Source organism: Astyanax mexicanus, chromosome 2 (assembly GCF_023375975.1).
Source record: "Astyanax mexicanus isolate ESR-SI-001 chromosome 2, AstMex3_surface, whole genome shotgun sequence".
NCBI lineage: Eukaryota > Metazoa > Chordata > Actinopteri > Characiformes > Acestrorhamphidae > Astyanax > Astyanax mexicanus.
Window position 1 is genome coordinate 37,327,099 of NC_064409.1, and position 18,619 is coordinate 37,345,717.

General features: G+C 36.5%; 1 protein-coding gene and 1 long non-coding RNA gene across 2 annotated transcripts in view; one reads left to right on the top strand and one right to left on the bottom strand.

Moving 5' to 3' along the window:
- Positions 1-7,784, bottom strand: part of gnptab (N-acetylglucosamine-1-phosphate transferase subunits alpha and beta) — a 38,573-nt gene extending 30,789 nt beyond the window's left edge. Inside the window, exons 1-6 of the mRNA XM_022671698.2 lie at positions 7,461-7,784; positions 5,908-5,993; positions 5,510-5,629; positions 3,870-3,920; positions 1,312-1,508; positions 706-770 (exon numbers count right to left, since the gene is read on the bottom strand). Coding sequence (XP_022527419.2) covers positions 706-770; positions 1,312-1,508; positions 3,870-3,920; positions 5,510-5,629; positions 5,908-5,993; positions 7,461-7,592 — 651 coding nt within the window. The 5' untranslated portion in view covers positions 7,593-7,784. The remainder of the gene's footprint in view (positions 1-705; positions 771-1,311; positions 1,509-3,869; positions 3,921-5,509; positions 5,630-5,907; positions 5,994-7,460) is intronic.
- A 4,444-nt stretch (positions 7,785-12,228) lies between these two features.
- On the top strand, positions 12,229-14,779 carry LOC125799204 (uncharacterized). Its single transcript, XR_007438033.1, has 2 exons — positions 12,229-12,419; positions 14,672-14,779. It is a non-coding gene; the product is annotated as an uncharacterized LOC125799204 (long non-coding RNA).
- The last annotated feature ends 3,840 nt before the right edge of the window (positions 14,780-18,619 follow it).

Genomic DNA, 18,619 nt, shown 5'->3' on the forward strand with positions numbered 1-18,619 from the left:
CTTTAAAGGGTTTGGATTCCATATTTAGACAGATTGTGTACAAATAAAGGACCTTCAGGACCATTTTTAACCTCCTCAGAAAAAGAGTTTTCCAAGAGCAATGTGTGTAACAAAGGGCCTCTCTCACTTTGACTAATGTTAATGTTCATGAGTCTAACAAAAAGTCAAATACCATATTTTCTGCAATATAAAGGCAATAAAATTGGGTAGTGCTAGCAGTGAGCCGCTAAAGCTAGCGGCTCCTTGTGTATGAAAATGGACCAAAAATAGGCGTTCATTGATAGTGTGCCTTATAACACGGTGAGCCTTATAGTGCGAAAAATACGGATCTTTGGCCACATATATAATATTGGATCATTTTCCTCAATAAATAAATCACCAAGTATAATATTTTTATTTTATTATATTTTATTATATCTACCTTTTTAGGACTCGTGTGAAAATCTAATGATGTTTTAGGTCTTATTTATTTGGAAACACAACATTTTCTGAAAGGTTTAGAAACTTTCAAGCACCACTTTACATATTACTTTACTGTTATATTTACATTGGTGAAGATGTTGTAAGATGCCGCTCTAAAAAGAGCTTGTTTTCTACTGTACTGAGCTCTAGGCAAAACAATGTTATACAGGCTGAACTGACAGGATCACTGGAGCATTAAAATTGCACCAGTTTCACAGAATAGAACAGCGTAGGAATTCTCACCAGATAGGCTCTGGAGACTGAGTGTTTCGGGATGTCCTTCAGTGCATCTGAATAAGCTGTATCCGCTAAAGACACAAAATGATACAAAATTAATACAAAAAAGGGCAAATTCACTCTCTTATGAAGATACATTCATTTCAACATCTGCAGTGTGCAAGTTAATACTATTCATATGCAATGTAGAAGAAATACACCATGGGTTCTTGGGACAAGAACTAGTATCATTTGCCATGTCCTATGAAAGCTAAAGAATGCTGCATTGAGCTGCAGGATGTGTGTGTGGGGCCTCCTGCATTACATGTGGATGTGATTTCTGATAAACTCACATTCTATATAGATACTGTAAGTTACAATCAAACTGCTCTTGAAAGTGAATAGAAATTTACACTACAGATATTTTTTCAATTAGAGACTGTTGCTGTTGGTTTTATTCTACAGTTTAAGGCTTTTATCCTAATTTCTAAAATAATAGGAAACATGTTTCAGTTCAAACTGCTAATGACTTAATATTTCAATGTATTTCAAAGTGTTCTAGAGCCTAGAAAATGAAAAGACAAAAAATAATGTTGTTGCTCAAAATGTGAGCATGTGTGTAAACGAGCGCACCTTCACTCTGGGAGTGGAAGAAGAGAACAGAGACACTGGTTGAGGGATGCAGGGGTTTGGCCACCTGGAGGAGTTGCTTGGTGGAGGACAATGCTGCTGAGAGAGAGGGCAGCTCCTTCACTGTGATGTTTGGTGGAAGGGCTGGGTCCAGAACCAGGACAGGAGCCATAATGCAGTGGGATAACAGGCATTCAGGCCTAAAACACACAGACACACACAGCACATAACACTACAAACATACAGTCTAATACTATTCAAAGAATTAGTATCATCATTTTTCATAATATTATACTTAAAGAATTAAACTTAAATGTGCTACTTAATTCATAATTGAATAGTTAATAACAACAGAACCCAATAAATTTCAGAATTGTTCACAGTGGTGGTGAACAACGTTGTGCGACTGTACTATATGTTTTCGAATTAGAACCAAATTATTAATTCTAACTTAATTATAATTTTGGTTATTATAGCTATTATTTCCACTCCATCATGTATAGCTGCTGTAAATGCAGGAGACAAAACCTAATATTTAAAAATGTTGACAGTGCACAGGACTACTTTTAAAGTACAGTAATTTTTGCACTATAAGTCACATTATATTATACAGTGCACTGTCAATGAACATCCATTGTCTGGTCTATTTTCATACACAAGGGGCACTGGATTATTAGGCGCATTTTAAGAGACACTATAAGTAACTTCTAATTCAGCAGGTCTCGCCGCGGGGGAGTGGTGGGGGTAGCTAATTAAGTTTAGTAAAGCTGAGTTAAGTAAACAAAACTGTAATAAAAAAAGGCTTTCTTTTAAAGTTAAACGAGCACTGGATGTTAATCTACACAGATTTTTCTCCTGAAAAGTAGTAAAGTAGTAAAGTTGGGTAAGTAAAGCGGTAGCGTAAAGTGCTAGCGGTTAGCGGCTAGTGTTGTCCGACAGCGCTTCACCAAAGAACCCTGAGTGTTCCGATAAACGAGGGCAGTTCGTCCCATGTAGCTCGTTTTAACACGATATATGTGCAGGCTACAGTCCGATATATTCCCCTCTGAATGGGAAAAGAGCTAGCGCAGTTAGCGGCTAATGCTAATGGTGCTTCAGCAGTGCTAGCCAGGGTTAGCAGCAGGTAACAGGCCAATAATAATCACCTCTGATCGAGGAAATAGTGGTTAGCGGCTAATGCTACTCCACTCTCTATACTGGAGAAACTTCACTGAAACTCCTGCATAACACTGTACTTCAGTAGAGTGGCTTTACTGCTCCTTACAACCTGACTGGTAAATTTATACATATTTATAGTGCACCAAAATATGGTACTTTCAATTAATAATTATGAAATCATACATAATTAATTATTTGTTTTACTGTTGAATTTTATTTTATTTTATTTTAAACCAAAAAAAATGTTTTTAATTTAAAATCCAAAAAGGGGATAAATGGCCATAGTAATCATATATCTCCAACCCAGAGAGCTCTATTTTACAGAAACCACTAATTCCCATTTTAGAATAGTATAGAAATAGTATAGAATAGAAATCCTGTGTGCAATTTTTCCCTGACTTTTTATGACTATAAATTAAAAAAAGGAAACTAGTCCTAGATCAGTTATCTTACTCTTTTAAAGCTTTGAACTGTGAAAAGTTCTAAAACAAATTGTCAGCAACAAACTTTTCAATTTCCTTAATTATTTCACAAGTACTAAGCACTGCACTACTGCACCACTGTTGATGGGGGTATTCTTACATGCCATGATATGATCTTAAAGAAGAACCACTGATCAAACTTTAATCTCTAAATGATGAGGATGAAAGCATAATCTATCATGGTACTCGCAGACAGGGTACTTATACCTTAAGACAATCATGCTTGATCAGAAAGACAGTGAGTGGCTGAAACCGCGCATCAGATAACATGCAACTCAAACTCCTGCCTAGTGTTGGGCAATATCCACAGTATAATTTGACCTTGATTAAGATTAACTAGTAATTATTTTAAAGGACGATGGACAGAATTTCTTGTATTTAAGATGCTCAAGTTGTTCTGCTAGCTCAGTGCTTTAGTTCTCCTTCATGCTGCTTTTATGTCACAGATGACATGTCATGTGGAGTCATGTGTTAACACATGCAGTAGTTTTATGGGGACACTATATACAAAAACACACAGTGGAAAACATTTTAAACAGAATGTAAAAACATGTAGTAATCTACATGGACAAGATTACACTGGTTAGAGGCTCTGGATGTTAGATTAAATACATTTTAATTAATTACCCAAAACTACTCCAGCCATTCTCACTTCTGCAGTCAAATAGTTGTTTTGTTGCACAACAGTAGTAATCATCAGCATGTTATACTAAAACGCAGTTCATCACACAAACACGGTTCTGAAAGTGTAGCGCTGCACTTCAAACCCCACACTTAAGAGCAATGTGACGGAAAATGAGCAGTTAAAACAGGAAGTATTCACACGCAGACCACAGTCCCACTGACTCAGGCTTGCCCCACTGTGCAAAATGCAGAAAGGCCGATGAAACAACATCTAAAATTCCTATTTTTTCCCCCCACCTTCCTTTAGGTGCCTCCGTCGTGTCACTTGCATTCTTCCCCAGCTTCTCCCTAAGAGAAATAAAACACATTATTTAATACACAGACAATGAAATCATAAAAGTGGTACTAAATATATTATGGGACAGCTGGCACAAAATAAAATTATTTTGATAGTAATATTACATTTTTGGTTAAAAAAGGCAAAAGTATTCTATATCCAAATATTTAAACAATATATTTAACATGATATAGTACTATAGTATTATATAGCACAACATATTAGAGGTGTGCCAAAAAATCGATTCACATAAGAATCTTGATTCTCATTTACTACGATTCAGAATCGATTTAAAATGTCCCAAAATCGATTCTGAGGGGCGGGTTTTAGACTGATTTTGGGCTGGGTATTTTTGTTGGACCTGGCAACCCTGGGGATAGCGCTTGTCCTTTCAAACGGAGATCTTCCAGACACACACAGAGCGTAGGTGTTTGAGAATCACCGGTAAGATGGCAGAACAAGCACTATATTACATTAGATTAACGTGTAGTTTCAATGTTTTATGGCAGAATGCTTCATAACAAGCATAAAAAAGATCGCTAGTAGTTAGTTTCAGTAACTGTTAGCTAGCTAACTAGCTAACTTTCCAGTTCCACCTTAAATAACGCTACAGGTGGCAGCGGGCTGCAGCATTTAAGGCGGAACGGAAAAATACAATAAGCTAATCAAAGCTAATTTCAGCTCCTCATCACAGAGGAATTAAGGAATGGACCATATGAATTAATTTCTCCACCTCCTGCCCCCTTTCTGAAGAAATACAACCACCTTAAATTAACTAGTTAATCAGCAGCTGCTCCTGAACTTTAGCGCTCCACTGCTATCATCACATCAGCCCAGCAGCGTCACCTACACACCACCGCTAGTAGCCTGGTAATAAAGCAGTGTTATTTATTATGTATTTATTGTTCATTAACGTCATTGTGATATCCCAGTGATTCCTCTGTCACTGAGGACCCACATTCCTGCACATTTTATTGTTTTTGTAACACATTACCTGCTCCAGGACCAGTGTATATTATGGAGGGTTTTTTTTCAATAAGATTCATAAGCCAGAAGCAGAAATTTTTATAATTCAAATCGTTTTGAATCAAAAATCGATTTTGAATCGAATCGTGGCCCCCAAAATCGGAATCGAATCGAATCGTGAGATAGTAAACGATTCCCACCCCTACAACATATAGTATTATATGGTACAACTAACCCCATATGTTGGGTTATAATTAAGGATTGTGATATGGTAGATGTGAATGTGTAAATTAGATCATGATATTTTAATTTAAATATAATTTGTTGATATATTGTTTGCAGATTCATATGAATCTGTACACAAAAACCCTAAATAATAAAATGTAATGAACTGAATTTATATGGATTGTATAAGGTCTGTTTCTTAGCTGTAACACTGTGTTCAAACAAATCCCTCTGTGCAGAGTTATATATAAGATATATTTGTTTTATATTTTGTTTTTTTATTCATTTATGGTGAATTGATGAGATTAATTATGGTGGGAATGTACTGGTGATAAAAGATGACTAAAAGCAAATAATTGTGTGAGCTCTTCTCTGCATGGCATAAGCAGTGTGTTACACAGTATGTTACCTCAGTTTCCTCTGGTCCTCTTCCAACTGTTGCCTCACTGCATGGAGGTCCTTCAGTAAGTCAATATCTGTACCATTCACCCAGGTGTACACCACATCAATGGGCATTGGCAAACATAGCCTAAAATACAAGAACCAATAAAACAAAGCAATATACATGAGAATGCTTTTCATACATAATTGTGACCATGTGACTAAAGCTTCAACTACTTCCTACTGTGATGGTTATGATGGTTTAAATGGCCTGACAGCAAGAGGAAGGTTACTCAACTACATGAGTCGTTAAACATTCACAGAGATCAGACTCTAAAGATTTCCTCAAGATATCCTTTGTGTATAACACAGTCCCTGCACGCTGAACACTGTGAAGAAAAAAGAAACTACAGACAAGATACTAACCGTGTCTGGAAGGACTTCCCAGCCACATTGTCTCTGTAGGAATCAAACAGAACATGGTACTGATCCCGACTCCACTCCACGACCACCTGGCAGGAGACAGCACAATCATGGTTTGTTATTGGTCATATCTGTTACTTCATTACCTCTTTAGTGCACCATATAAAGAGTTATTTAAGATACATCCATACAGTCAGAAATACCAATCAGAGACCAGTTTACCAGCACACACACAAAAATGTCACAACCTCATTATCAAGTAACACTGGCTTTTGATCATAGGACCACCTTTTGACACCTTTCCAAAGTTCCTATCATCTTCAATCATCCATTACCTAACAACGTTGTGGGCTCCAAAACAATACATTGTAGCAAGCTGCTCGTATGGGTTACATATTTTGAGAGTATATACGTCTAACATATAAGGTTTTTAAAGGGTACTTACCAATAATGAGTATATAACAACAACAAAAACTGTGGGGGCTTTAATATTACATATCAAATATATTATATATAATATATTGCATATTATACATGATGTATATTGATGTAAAGGAGTAAACAACACTAATCAAAGACCAGTAGAGGGGTTTAGAAAGTATATATCAGTAACAAGGACTAAACAACACTAATTAAAGACCAGTAAAAGGGTTCAGAGACTATATATTCCAGTGACATGGAGTATAAAACAGAGACCAAACAAATGAGGGTTAGACAAATGACAAGGAAGAAACACCACTAATCGAAGACCGGTAGAGGCTTTTAGAGAGCATATATTCCAATGACAAGGAGTATAAAATAGCCAAAGACCAGCAGAAGCTTTTACAGAGTATATCAACAACAAGAAGTATACAACACGAATTAAAAAGCAGTGTAGGTGTTTGGAGAGTATATATTAATGACAAGGCATAAACACCACTTATCATAGACCAGTACAAACATAAACCATTGAAAAAGAGTATACACTACCAATGTAAGGCAAGTAGAGGCTTTTAGAATGTATATATACCAATAACAAAGAGTAAAAAACACTTATCAAAGACCAGTGGAGGCTCTTAGAGAGTATGTATCAATAATAAATAAATAAAATCAACCCAAGGTGTTTAGGTGTTTAGAGACTACATACAAATAACAAGGAGTATACAACTCCATTCAAAGAGCAGTGGAAACCTTTAGAGAGTCTACATCTCAATAACAATAAGTATATACCAGTACTCAAAGATCAGTGGAGGTGCACACCTCACTATGCTTAGCTAGCAACTGTAATTAGCATATGTTACTGGAGGGAGTTACAAAATATAAACAAATATGGGAATATTTAAGCCACCAAGCAGAATTCAAGAAGATTCAAAAGAGAAAACAGACAAAAGCACAGAGTGTGTAATATTGAAGCACATAAGCAATAACAGAGTATCAGAGTATCTTACAGAGCCCCGAATCAGAACTAACTTACAAGTCAGCAGCTCAGTAAAGACTCTTTCTCTGTCTGCCTGTCTCTCTGTCTCTCTCCCTCTTTCTCTCTGTCTCTCCATTTTTCTCTCTCTCTCTATACTGACCTCTCCGAACTGGAAGGCGGACACGATCATGAGGACGAGTCCCCCGAAGCAGAGGTAGAGTCCGTATCTGTGGGACAGGCAGGTGTAGGTCTGCCTCTGCAGCACTTTCAGTACTGAGCTGATCATCACCATGGCTCTGCTCCGACATCCACATCTCTCCCCGCGCCGCTGCTGCTGCTGCTGCTGCCGCTGCTGAGGTGCGGTCACTGCAGGATCCCGGGGGGCAGCGGGACCACCATCCTCACACTGAAGAACCGGAGAGCGATCAACCACCCAAACACCCCGCACAGCTTCCTCCTCACTGCTGCTGCTGCTGCTGACGACACCACCGTGAGTCACAGGACCGGAGGAGCGGCAGCGCCCCCAGCGGTGGATGAACGACACTGCAGGTCCATCACTACTCACCGCTTTCGGTTTGAGTATAACCGAGGATGAGGTGGCCCCTGCCACGAGGCCACAGTTTGTTTGAGTCAGTTTTTTGTCTGTTAACCTCAATCTAATGTTTGTTTTTAGGTTTAAAACTAGATCGGCCATTCCACCAAATGGGTGCCATTTTCTTGTTGAAACTCTTCTGAAATCTGAAACCTTTTTCAACTCTGAATCTAAAAACACATGTATTTAACTATTCAAAATATGTACTGATCAAACTCAGGCAGCTTTACTTATTTTTTAACAAGGTTTACAAGCCGAAGATGGTTATCGTGACATTTAAAAAGCATGTTTAAAAGCAAGTCTAATAATTCCTTTAATTTTCTTTCGAAAAAGAAATGGTTAACTGCATGTTTGAATAATTCATATTTATGACAAAAAATCACTCCTGTTATTGGCACTCATTCTTGTTACTGGAACTCACTCTTGTTGCTGGCACTCACTATCCTGTTATTTTTTATGTTCTGGGTAACGGGAATTAAACTAATAGGAATAGGTTTCTAGCATATATTTAACAAAAACAAGAAACATAACTAAATGGCGGCTATGCTAATAGCATGAGGACACTGAGCTTATTCTAGTGATTTTCCCAAAATATTTAAAAAATAAATAAGATCTAGGAATGAATTTGGGTAACAGGACAGGAGTGTTGAGATCGACCTCCTCATAGTTACAATAAAATCAAATATACAGAAAACGAATGAGGGAACTTAATTTTGGTCTTCCAATGATCTTCAGAATAAACAACTGATGTAACTTCCTGTTTTAGATGTGACTTATAGAATGTTCCAAATTTTTCAGATGGAGTAATATGTTATAGTAACAGAAAAGAGTGAAACCCAGGGGCACAACTAAGATGTCTATTTTAACCTAAATTAATAAATTTGCCTATTTTTTATGAATTTTTTTTTAAAGCATAGACAGGATTTGGAGTCACACAACAATGCAAAAAAAAACATCAATCTCTGCAGGATTTTAATAATTATATTTCATGGTAGGTATAGTTTAAAAATAAGAGTTACGAACATGGAAGCACCATAGTTATTGGGCTCAATACTGTTGTGTGCCCATACTGCTGTAAAACAGGCCAATTTCAAAATCCCCAAACTGTTTCGTAAAAATATAGACTCATTTTATGTAAGCCTCCTAAACTGACATACCCAGCCCCCTGGCAAACACCACTCAGATTAACATGAGTGATTAACTGGAGTGGCCAAAAAGGCTAAATTCTAACCTGTACAATTCCTTCAGCTTGTTTACAGCAAATAGAGAGGACAGCAACACTATTTGGAATTTCCATAAATAATCACAAAATTTAACACAATTAGTGTTGCTCTGCCCTACTAGTCAGATAGCTTATTGATATCCTCCCAGATGGCACACCAACCGGCATATCTTTAAGACGTGCCATTAAGCTTGTTGGATTGTTTACCACGTGATTAAAGATGTGCCAGTTGTTGTGTTGACTGCTTTACAATATGCTGGTTGGTGTTTCAGCTGTTTTAGACTTAAAGTTACATATCACCCTTACTTAAAACTCACTAACTGATGAAGACCAGAGAGATGTGTAATAACTGAAAATATCAGCTTTTACTAAAAAATATCTTTAGCAATGGAAAATAAATCATCAAAAAGACTCTTTGGGTGTGTGTAGTTCTCGCTGTGTCCTCCAGGTGTCAGTATATATAGGGAGTTTAGTTCTGAAGATTAAAAGCGCTTCAGATCCGCTCTGCTCTCGCCGGGCGCAGTGGCGCGCGCCTGTAATCCAGGCTACTGGGAGGCTGAGGCTGGCGGATCGTTTGAGCTCAGGGGTTCTGGGCTGCAGTGCACTATGCCGATCGGGTGTCCGCACTAAGTTCGGTATCGATATGGTGCTCCTGAGGGAGCTCGGGACCACCAGGTCGCCTAAGGAGGGGTGAACCGGCCCAGGTCGGAGACGGAGCAGGTCAAAGCCCCCGTGCCGATCAGTAGTGGGATGGCGCCTGTGAATAGACGCTGCAGAGCAGCCTGAGCAAGATAGCGAAACTCAGTCTTTTACTACTTACAGCACTCTCAAATCATCAAATATACATTCTTTACATTATTAAACCACACACCTCCTCCACCTCCATCTCAAGCTTTCTCTTTATATTACAATCAACTCATCAAATATACATTCTTTACATTATTAAACCATCTTCTACACACCTCCACCACCTCCATCTCCAGCTTTCACTTTTATATTACACTCACTAATTAAACCAACATCTCAAACACGATCTTCTCCTCAACAATTCTCACACAATACATTTAATCACCCGTCTTTCATATTTTTACTCTCAAAATATTTAAATAAAACACAGTTTATGAAGCAGAAGCTCTGTTTAATCCTACCGCTGTGTTAACGTGTTCTGTAATGTTAAAATCTCAGTCTGTAATGTACTGTCTCCTAGAGGACAAAATCAGAAATTACAGGCCCTGTTCAAGCAACCAGACTATTTCACCAGAAGAGGGCGCTGTTTTATCAGTTTTATGTATTTATCTCCAGATAGAATACTATTAATATCCACAGCTTTCCCTTTTTATAAACTTCTTTAAATTAGATTAGATACACGTATTCTTCTTTGTTTTCCATTGCACTACACCTATAAGCCATTATATAATCACTGACAGGTAAAATAAGAATAATACTCATTATTTCAGTGATTTTAAAGGGCCAGATTTAGAAGACTAGACAACTATATCAGAGCATCTTTAAACCCCAAATCTTGTATGGGTTAGATCTTGTTTTTGGTATCTACTGGTTATTTCCTAAAAGTGCTCCAAGGTGACAGGGTGGGCACCCAAGGGCCACTGAAGTTCACATGGGTTTCACTTCACAACTTACAGAACTTGTTCAAGGATTTTTGCCAGATATCACAGGATATTTTAAGACGTCTTGTGGAGTTCTTGAATTAATGACTCAAAGCTGATGTAGCAACACAAGCAGGACCACTCCAGTATTAATAAGTAGATTTATTGTAATGGCTGATTGGTGTAGTTAGAGCTTCACCAATCATGGATTGAGAAATGCTGAATTTAATTTATTTTGTGTAATTATTTAAAAAGTACATACATTAAACAGGCATTAGGGACTTCAAATCATTAAAGACTGAAACACAATAAAGTGCTATGGCTTATTTCCATTGTGGTTCTTCACACCTAACACACACAAATAACGTCACACAAACATCAAGACAAAACAGCATTAAAATATAATTTATGTCATGACATTTTGAATATTTAAATATTTCTGAAATAATTGATTTTGTATCACAACATATGTTGCAAAGCAACAAGCTGTCGCAATATCAGTAGATGTACATCCTTCCTGTGATGTTTGGTCAGGTAAGTCTTCAAACAGGTTCTCTCACTAATATATAAAAGATTAATGTTGATCTTGCGGGACTGAGCATTATGGCAAACCAGCCTGAATTTCTTCTAAGAGGTTTTTGAATCATATATGAATAAAAATCATAAATGTTTAGTGCATGTATAAAGTTTTTGTTGCCACTAAAACTGCCTGTATATCTGGTATCAGTGCTGATAGAACAAGCCATCCATTTGAGTAGCTAATGTTTACAAACAGGTGTAGGAAATAAAAAACATGAGACACAATGTAGGTTAAAAAGAGTTTATTAATAATAATCAAACAAGTATATAAAATAATACTAACAATAACTAATAAAAAGAATTTATAAAAACATGCTTAAATGCTTAATACTGATTATTTGAACATTTAAAAATCTGAGAATACTTAACTGAAACATTAGGAAAATATGTAATGCTATTAAATTTTAAAAAGCTAATATTTTTTATGTTGTAAATCTAATAAAGTGCATTTAAAATACAACACAAACTTAAAATCTGTTAAATATCTGAAAACTACTTTGGAGTACTTTTGCATTGGTGTATAATTGTTCTTAATTAAGCTAATTAAACAAATATATAGTTAAACAATCAAATAAACAGTTAATTAACAAATAAATAGTTAATTAATAATAATTAATAGTAAGAAAACCTACGGACTCTAAAAATATAAATTAAATGTTATCAAAAATGAAAGCTAACTTATGAACTCTATACAAATATAAAGTTAACTTTTCAACTCTATAAAATTTTACATTTATCTTATCATCTATCTGCTCAGACGCCACACCCAGTCCTCTTTAGCAATGAAAACTAAATGTTCGAACAGCAGAGGGCGCTTTATAGAAATGACTCTTTGAGTGTGTGTAGTTCTCGCTGTGTCCCCCAGGTGTCAGTATATAGGGAGTTTAGTTCTGAAGGTTAAAAGCGCTTCAGATCCGCTCTGCTCTCGCCGGGCGCAGTGGCGCGCGCCTGTAATCCAGGCTACTGGGAGGCTGAGGCTGGCGGATCGTTTGAGCTCAGGGGTTCTGGGCTGCAGTGCACTATGCCGATCGGGTGTCCGCACTAAGTTCGGTATCGATATGGTGCTCCTGAGGGAGCTCGGGACCACCAGGTCTCCTAAGGAGGGGTGAATCGGCCCAGGTCGGAGACGGAGCAGGTCAAAGCCCCCGTGCCGATCAGTAGTGGGATCGCACCTGTGAATAGACGCTGCAGAGCAGCCTGAGCAAGATAGCGGAACTCAGTCTTTTGCGCTCTCATATCATCAAATATACATTATTTACACCATCTTCTACACACCTCCAGCTTTCTCATTATATTACAATCAACTCATCGAATATACATTCTTTACATTATTAAATCATCTTCTACACACCTCCAACACCTCCATCTCCAACTTTCTCATTATATTACAATCAACTCATCAAATATACATTCTTTACATTGCACCATTTTCTACACACCTCCACCACCTCCATCTCCATTTCTCTTTATATTACACTCTATAAAACACACGCTAATAAACCAATCACACAAACACTTCTTCTCCTCAACAATTCTCACACAACACATTTAATCACCCGTCTTTAAATTTTTTACTCTCAAAATATTTAAATAAAACACAGTTTATGAAGCAGAAGCTCTGTTTAATCCTACCGCTGTGTGTTAACGTGTTCTGTAATGTTACAATCTCAGTCTGTAATGTACTGTCTCCTAGAGGACAAAATCAGAAATTACAGGCCCTGTTCAAGCAACCAGACTATTTCACCAGAAGAGGGCGCTGTTTTATCAGTTTTATGTATTTATCTCCAGATAGAATAATATTAATATCCACAGCTTTCCCTTTTTATAAACTTCTTTAAATTAGATTAGATACACGTATTCTTCTTTGTTTTCCATTGCACTACACCTATAAGCCATTATATAATCACTGACAGGTAAAATAAGAATAATACTCATTATTTCAATGATTTTAAAGGGCCAGATTGAGAAGACTAGACAACTATATCAGAGCATCTTTAAACCCCAAATCTTGTATGGGTTAGATCTTGTTTTTGGTATCTACTGGTTATTTCCTAAAAGTGCTCCAAGGTGACAGGGTGGGCACCCAAGGGCCACTGAAGTTCACATGGGTTTCACTTCACAACTTACAGAACTTGTTCAAGGATTTTTGCCAGATATCACAGGATATTTTAAGACGTCTTCTGGAGTTCTTGAATTAATGACTCAAAACTAATGTAGCAACACAAGCAGGACCACCCCAGTATTAATAAGTGTATTTAATAAAATGTCTGATTGGTGTAGTTAGAGCTTCAACAGTTGTTAATGGATTGAGAAAAACTGATTTAAATGAAATTTGTTTAATTAATTAAAACTACATACATTAAACATGCATTAGGCACTTCAAGTAATTGAGGATTAAAACACAATAAAGTGCTAAGGCTTATTTCCATTGTGGTTCTTCACACCTAACCCACACAAATAAACATCACACAAACATCAAGACAAAACAGCATAAAATATTAATAATATCATGACGTTTTAAATATTTAAATATATTTTTGGAATATATGATTTTGTATCACAACATATGTCGCAAAGCAACAAGCTGTCGCAATGTACATTCTTCCTGTGATGTTTGATGCAGGGTCTCTTACTAATATATAAAAGGTTAATGTTGATCTTGCGTGACTGAGCATCATGGCACACCAGCCTGAATTTCTTCTAAGAGGTTTAGAATAATAAACAAATTAAAATCATCCATAACGTTTTTGTTGACACTGAAAATGCTGGTTTATATGGTCTCAGTGCTGAAATAACATGTCATCCAATTGAGTAGCTAATGTTTACAAACAGGTGTAGGAAATAAAAAAAAATGAGACACAATGTAGGTTAAAAAAGAGTGTATTAATAATAATCAAACAAGTCTAGAAACATAATTCTAACAGTAACTATTACAAATAATTAATAGAACATGCTTAAATGCTTAATACTGCTTGTTTAAACATTTAAAATGATGAGAATACAAAACTGAAACATAAGAAAATATTTAATTATACAATTTACCCATGTTCTTGACTAAAAATAATATCTAGATGTGTGTGTATGGAGTGTGTGTAACTCCTCCTCTCTCCTCCAGGTGTCAGTATATATAGGGAGTTTAGTTCTGAAGATTAAAAGCGCTTCAGATCCGCTCTGCTCTCCCCGGGCGCAGTGGCGCGCGCCTGTAATCCAGGCTACTGGGAGGCTGAGGCTGGCGGATCGTTTGAGCTCAGGGGTTCTGGGCTGCAGTGCACTATGCCGATCGGGTGTCCGCACTAAGTTCGGTATCGATATGGTGCTCCTGAGGGAGCTCGGGACCACCAGGTCGCCTAAGGAGGGGTGAACCGGCCCAGGTCGGAGACGGAGCAGGTCAAAGCCCCCGTGCCGATCAGTAGTGGGATCGCGCCTGTGAATAGACGCTGCAGAGCAGCCTGAGCAAGATAGCGGAACTCAGTCTTTTACTACTTACAGCACTCTCAAATCATCAAATATACATTCTTTACATTATTAAACCACACACCTCCTCCACCTCCATCTCAAGCTTTCTCTTTATATTACAATCAACTCCTCAAATATACATTCTTTACATTATTAATCCATATTCCACACACCTCCACCACCTTCATCTCCAGCTTTCTCTTTATATTACAATAAACTCATCAAATATACATTCTTTACATTACACCATATTCTACACACCTCCACCACATTCATCTCCAGCTTTCTCTTTATATTACAATAAACTCATCAAATATACATTCTTTACATTACACCATCTTCTACACACCTCCATCTCCATCTCCACTCTATAAAACACACATTAATTAAACCAACCACACACACTTTTTCTCCTCAACAATTCTCACACAATACATTTAATCACCCGTCTTTACCATTTTTACCATCAAAATATTTAAATAAAACACAATTTATGAAGCAGAAACTCTGTTTAATCTTACCACTGTCTGTTAACCTGTTCTATAATGTTAAATCTCAGTCTGTAATTCCTCCTAGTGGACAAAACCAGAAATTACAGACCCTATTCAAACAAACAGACTCTTTTACCAGAAGGAGGCGCTGTTTTATCAGTTATATATATTTTTCTCCAGATGGAATAACATTAACATCCACATCTTTCCCTTTTTATAAACTTCTTTAAATTAGATTAGAAACAGATATATTCTTAGTAGAACTGCTACAAGTAAATTTAAAAAACACAAATGAATACCAACAACAGAAAGAGGGAGGCCACTGAGCATGCTTGGAGCTCATTAGGAGTTCCTACATCCTCCCTAACTCAGCACCACTACTATACATTAGTATTATATATATATGTAATACTGCTTTGTACAGCCAGTTACAATAGCAGACCTTAGGATTACCAGATGCTAAGGTTATCTTCTCTAGTGATGCTCCATTAAGCCTGTAAAGGCTTCATCACGGTTATTACCTGCTTTTGTTGAGCATTCTTGTTTGCTTTCTGTATTATTTTCAGTATGTGAAACTGGTGTTCATGTCAGGTGGCTTTGTCTTCAAAAAACTGTTGCAGCAGGATGTTTCTGGTGGGTTTGATGTGCAAAGTCTGCTGTCAGTCAAAGTACCAGTGAAGACAAATAAACCAGTCACAGAGGAAACCATGCTTACCACAGCCATGGTGCTACTTCCTCTGCTTCATGAATAAAGTAGTATTGGATCATAAGTAGCCCTTCCCTCTTCCCATCATTCAGGTCAATGGTCACATGCTCATAAAATGCTGTCTCAGAATACTATGGGGCTTTTATGTACTTTCTGAAGTATTCTCTACCCTAGCCATGGACCCTATGAACCTGTATTTTATAGTAGTCTCTGACTCATCTGAACACGAAAGTTATGCGCCTTCTATGCCAACCTAGCTAGACACTTTGTCGAATGATGCCAATTTAGGTGCCTCTCTAATCAGTAAGTGCCCCACCAATGGGTGTAATGTAGTAATGTAATGTGGTGCCCTATAGGTGCCCACCACAAAAAGAAAAACACTATTTGTAAATTGCTGTCAATCATATTTTTATGTTTATTTAATTATATTTATTTATACATTTAAAAAAATGTTTTACCCTTCTTCTTAAATAAATAAAAAAAAAAAATATATATATATATATATATATATATATTTTTTTTTAATAACCCTATTCTTTAGTAGTCTGGTGGCAGTTCTGCCTGGCCCAGACAAGCTGCTTTTTATTTTCTTATTTTAGCAATAACTTTACTATTGCACTTTAACTCAGACCTCTAATTCTTTTCTTCACTACTAAAACTGAGACTTCGTCTAATATTATGCTGAGATAAAGTTGTTGCCATGTGGATCAGCCACACATCTTTCTTGTCTGTGAAGAAAAGACTTACAAATGCTTTTAATAGTTACAAAGTTTGCAGTGTTGCTCTGTCTTTCTCTGTGCTTATTATGATGTAACTCTAAATGTACAGTGTTGTGTCAAAGCTGCAGCAGGGAGTGCAGTAACACAATCTGTCCCAACTCTACTTAACTGCAGACAAAGGGTTTGTAAATTGTTATTTTCTTGCATCTATTTTAAAAGTTATGTTTATTTCCATTACAAGCTGTTAACCAATGACTTGTTTCCTAAATAGCAACTCCCCACCACATAAATCTACACTGATGGGTGTTGTGGTCTGAAATTGAGGTGTGATGTTAGTCAAGACTTTACCAATGACCCAACTGCTGCAGTCAGAGCTTGCTAAGCTACGCCTAAGCTAGCTTAGTTGCTTAAAGTTTTCTATCATTCCCACCATCACACACTGTTTTTTAGTATAAGTGATTGATATATTGATTGATGTGCATATTGTGAGTGTCATCCTCACCTTTAGCACTTTCAGCTATTAATGAAAATAATATGTTTTAGGGTTTCCTGCCTAAGAAACCTATTCTCACTAGAAAACTGCAGTGCTGCATATCAATCCAGTATCAGTGAGACTGTGGACTGTTTTGTAGGACTGTAAAAATAAAGCATGTTTCATTTATTTGGGAAATGTATTCATACTTTGTGTTCCTACACAGTATTTACAGTATTTATCTATTTGTACAGTTGTTTCAGTCTTTTCATGGCTAGATTCGCCATGCTAGGGAATATTTCCCTGTTGCTTGGTCAGGAAAAACAGTGCTTATCATGTGATTGAGGTGTTGTGGCCAGATTGAAACAGATGCAGCAAAGGTTTTTTTATTTTTATTTTTTTACTGTAACTGTATACAGTAAATTCTTCTATGTACACTCTCTACATTGCTGTTTTTTTTTGTTGGAGGGAGGGATAGTAAAATATTTTTTTTACTGTGTATCTGTGTGTTCTGAGTACAAAAACAATATTCTAAAATATTTTAAAACAATTATGTATGTACTGTCTGTAGTAAGTGCAACACTGGCCATAAAACGGACTAAGTTGTTATATGATGAATGAATGGACTTTTTACTTTGAGCTAATCAGTGTTAAACTGGTTCTTATAAATGTTTATTCAGTTGATGGTTTGTGTGTGTCATTTGAACAAAAAGCACCATGTTGAGAAGAGATAACACTGATTTGAATGCAAAGTTTCATTTTGCAGGAGAATAAATGGGTTTTGCCCATTGTATGTGTGTGTGTGTGTGTGTGTTTGTTTGATTTGTGCGTGTAGTTCTGAGAGTATTAGGCATGCTTTCAGAAAATGTGTGTAATTCTTCCAAATTAAACTTATTTTTTAAAATATTTTTTCAACTCTGAATCTAATAACACATAAATTAAAATATGCAAAACATGTACTGTTTAAACTCAGGCAGCTTTACTTATTTTGTTTTACTTAATTTTTTACAAGGTTTCTAAGCTGAAAATGGTTACAAAACTCATGTGATGTTTAAAAAGTATGTTTAAAAGCAAGTCTGATCATTCCTTTGATTTTCTTTCAAGAAAGACTTTATTTTAAAGAAATTAAATGTGTTTAAATAATAGATATTTATGACCAAAAAATCACTCTTGTTAATGACACTCATTCCTGTTCCTGGAACTCCTGTTACTGACACTCCTTCATGCTACTTTTTATGTTTTGAGTAACAAGAATGAAAGTAACAATTTTTTTTTTGTTTTTAGCATAGAACTAGCAAAAACATTAAAAATAGCTAAATGCGGCCAAGCTAATAGCATGGAGACATTGAGCACATTCTAGTGATTTTCTCAAAATGTGTATTTAAAAATATAAAGGTTGGTTTAAAAATAAACAAATACGATCTAAGAATTAATTTAGGTAACAGGAATGAGCGTTGAGATTGACCTCCTCTGTC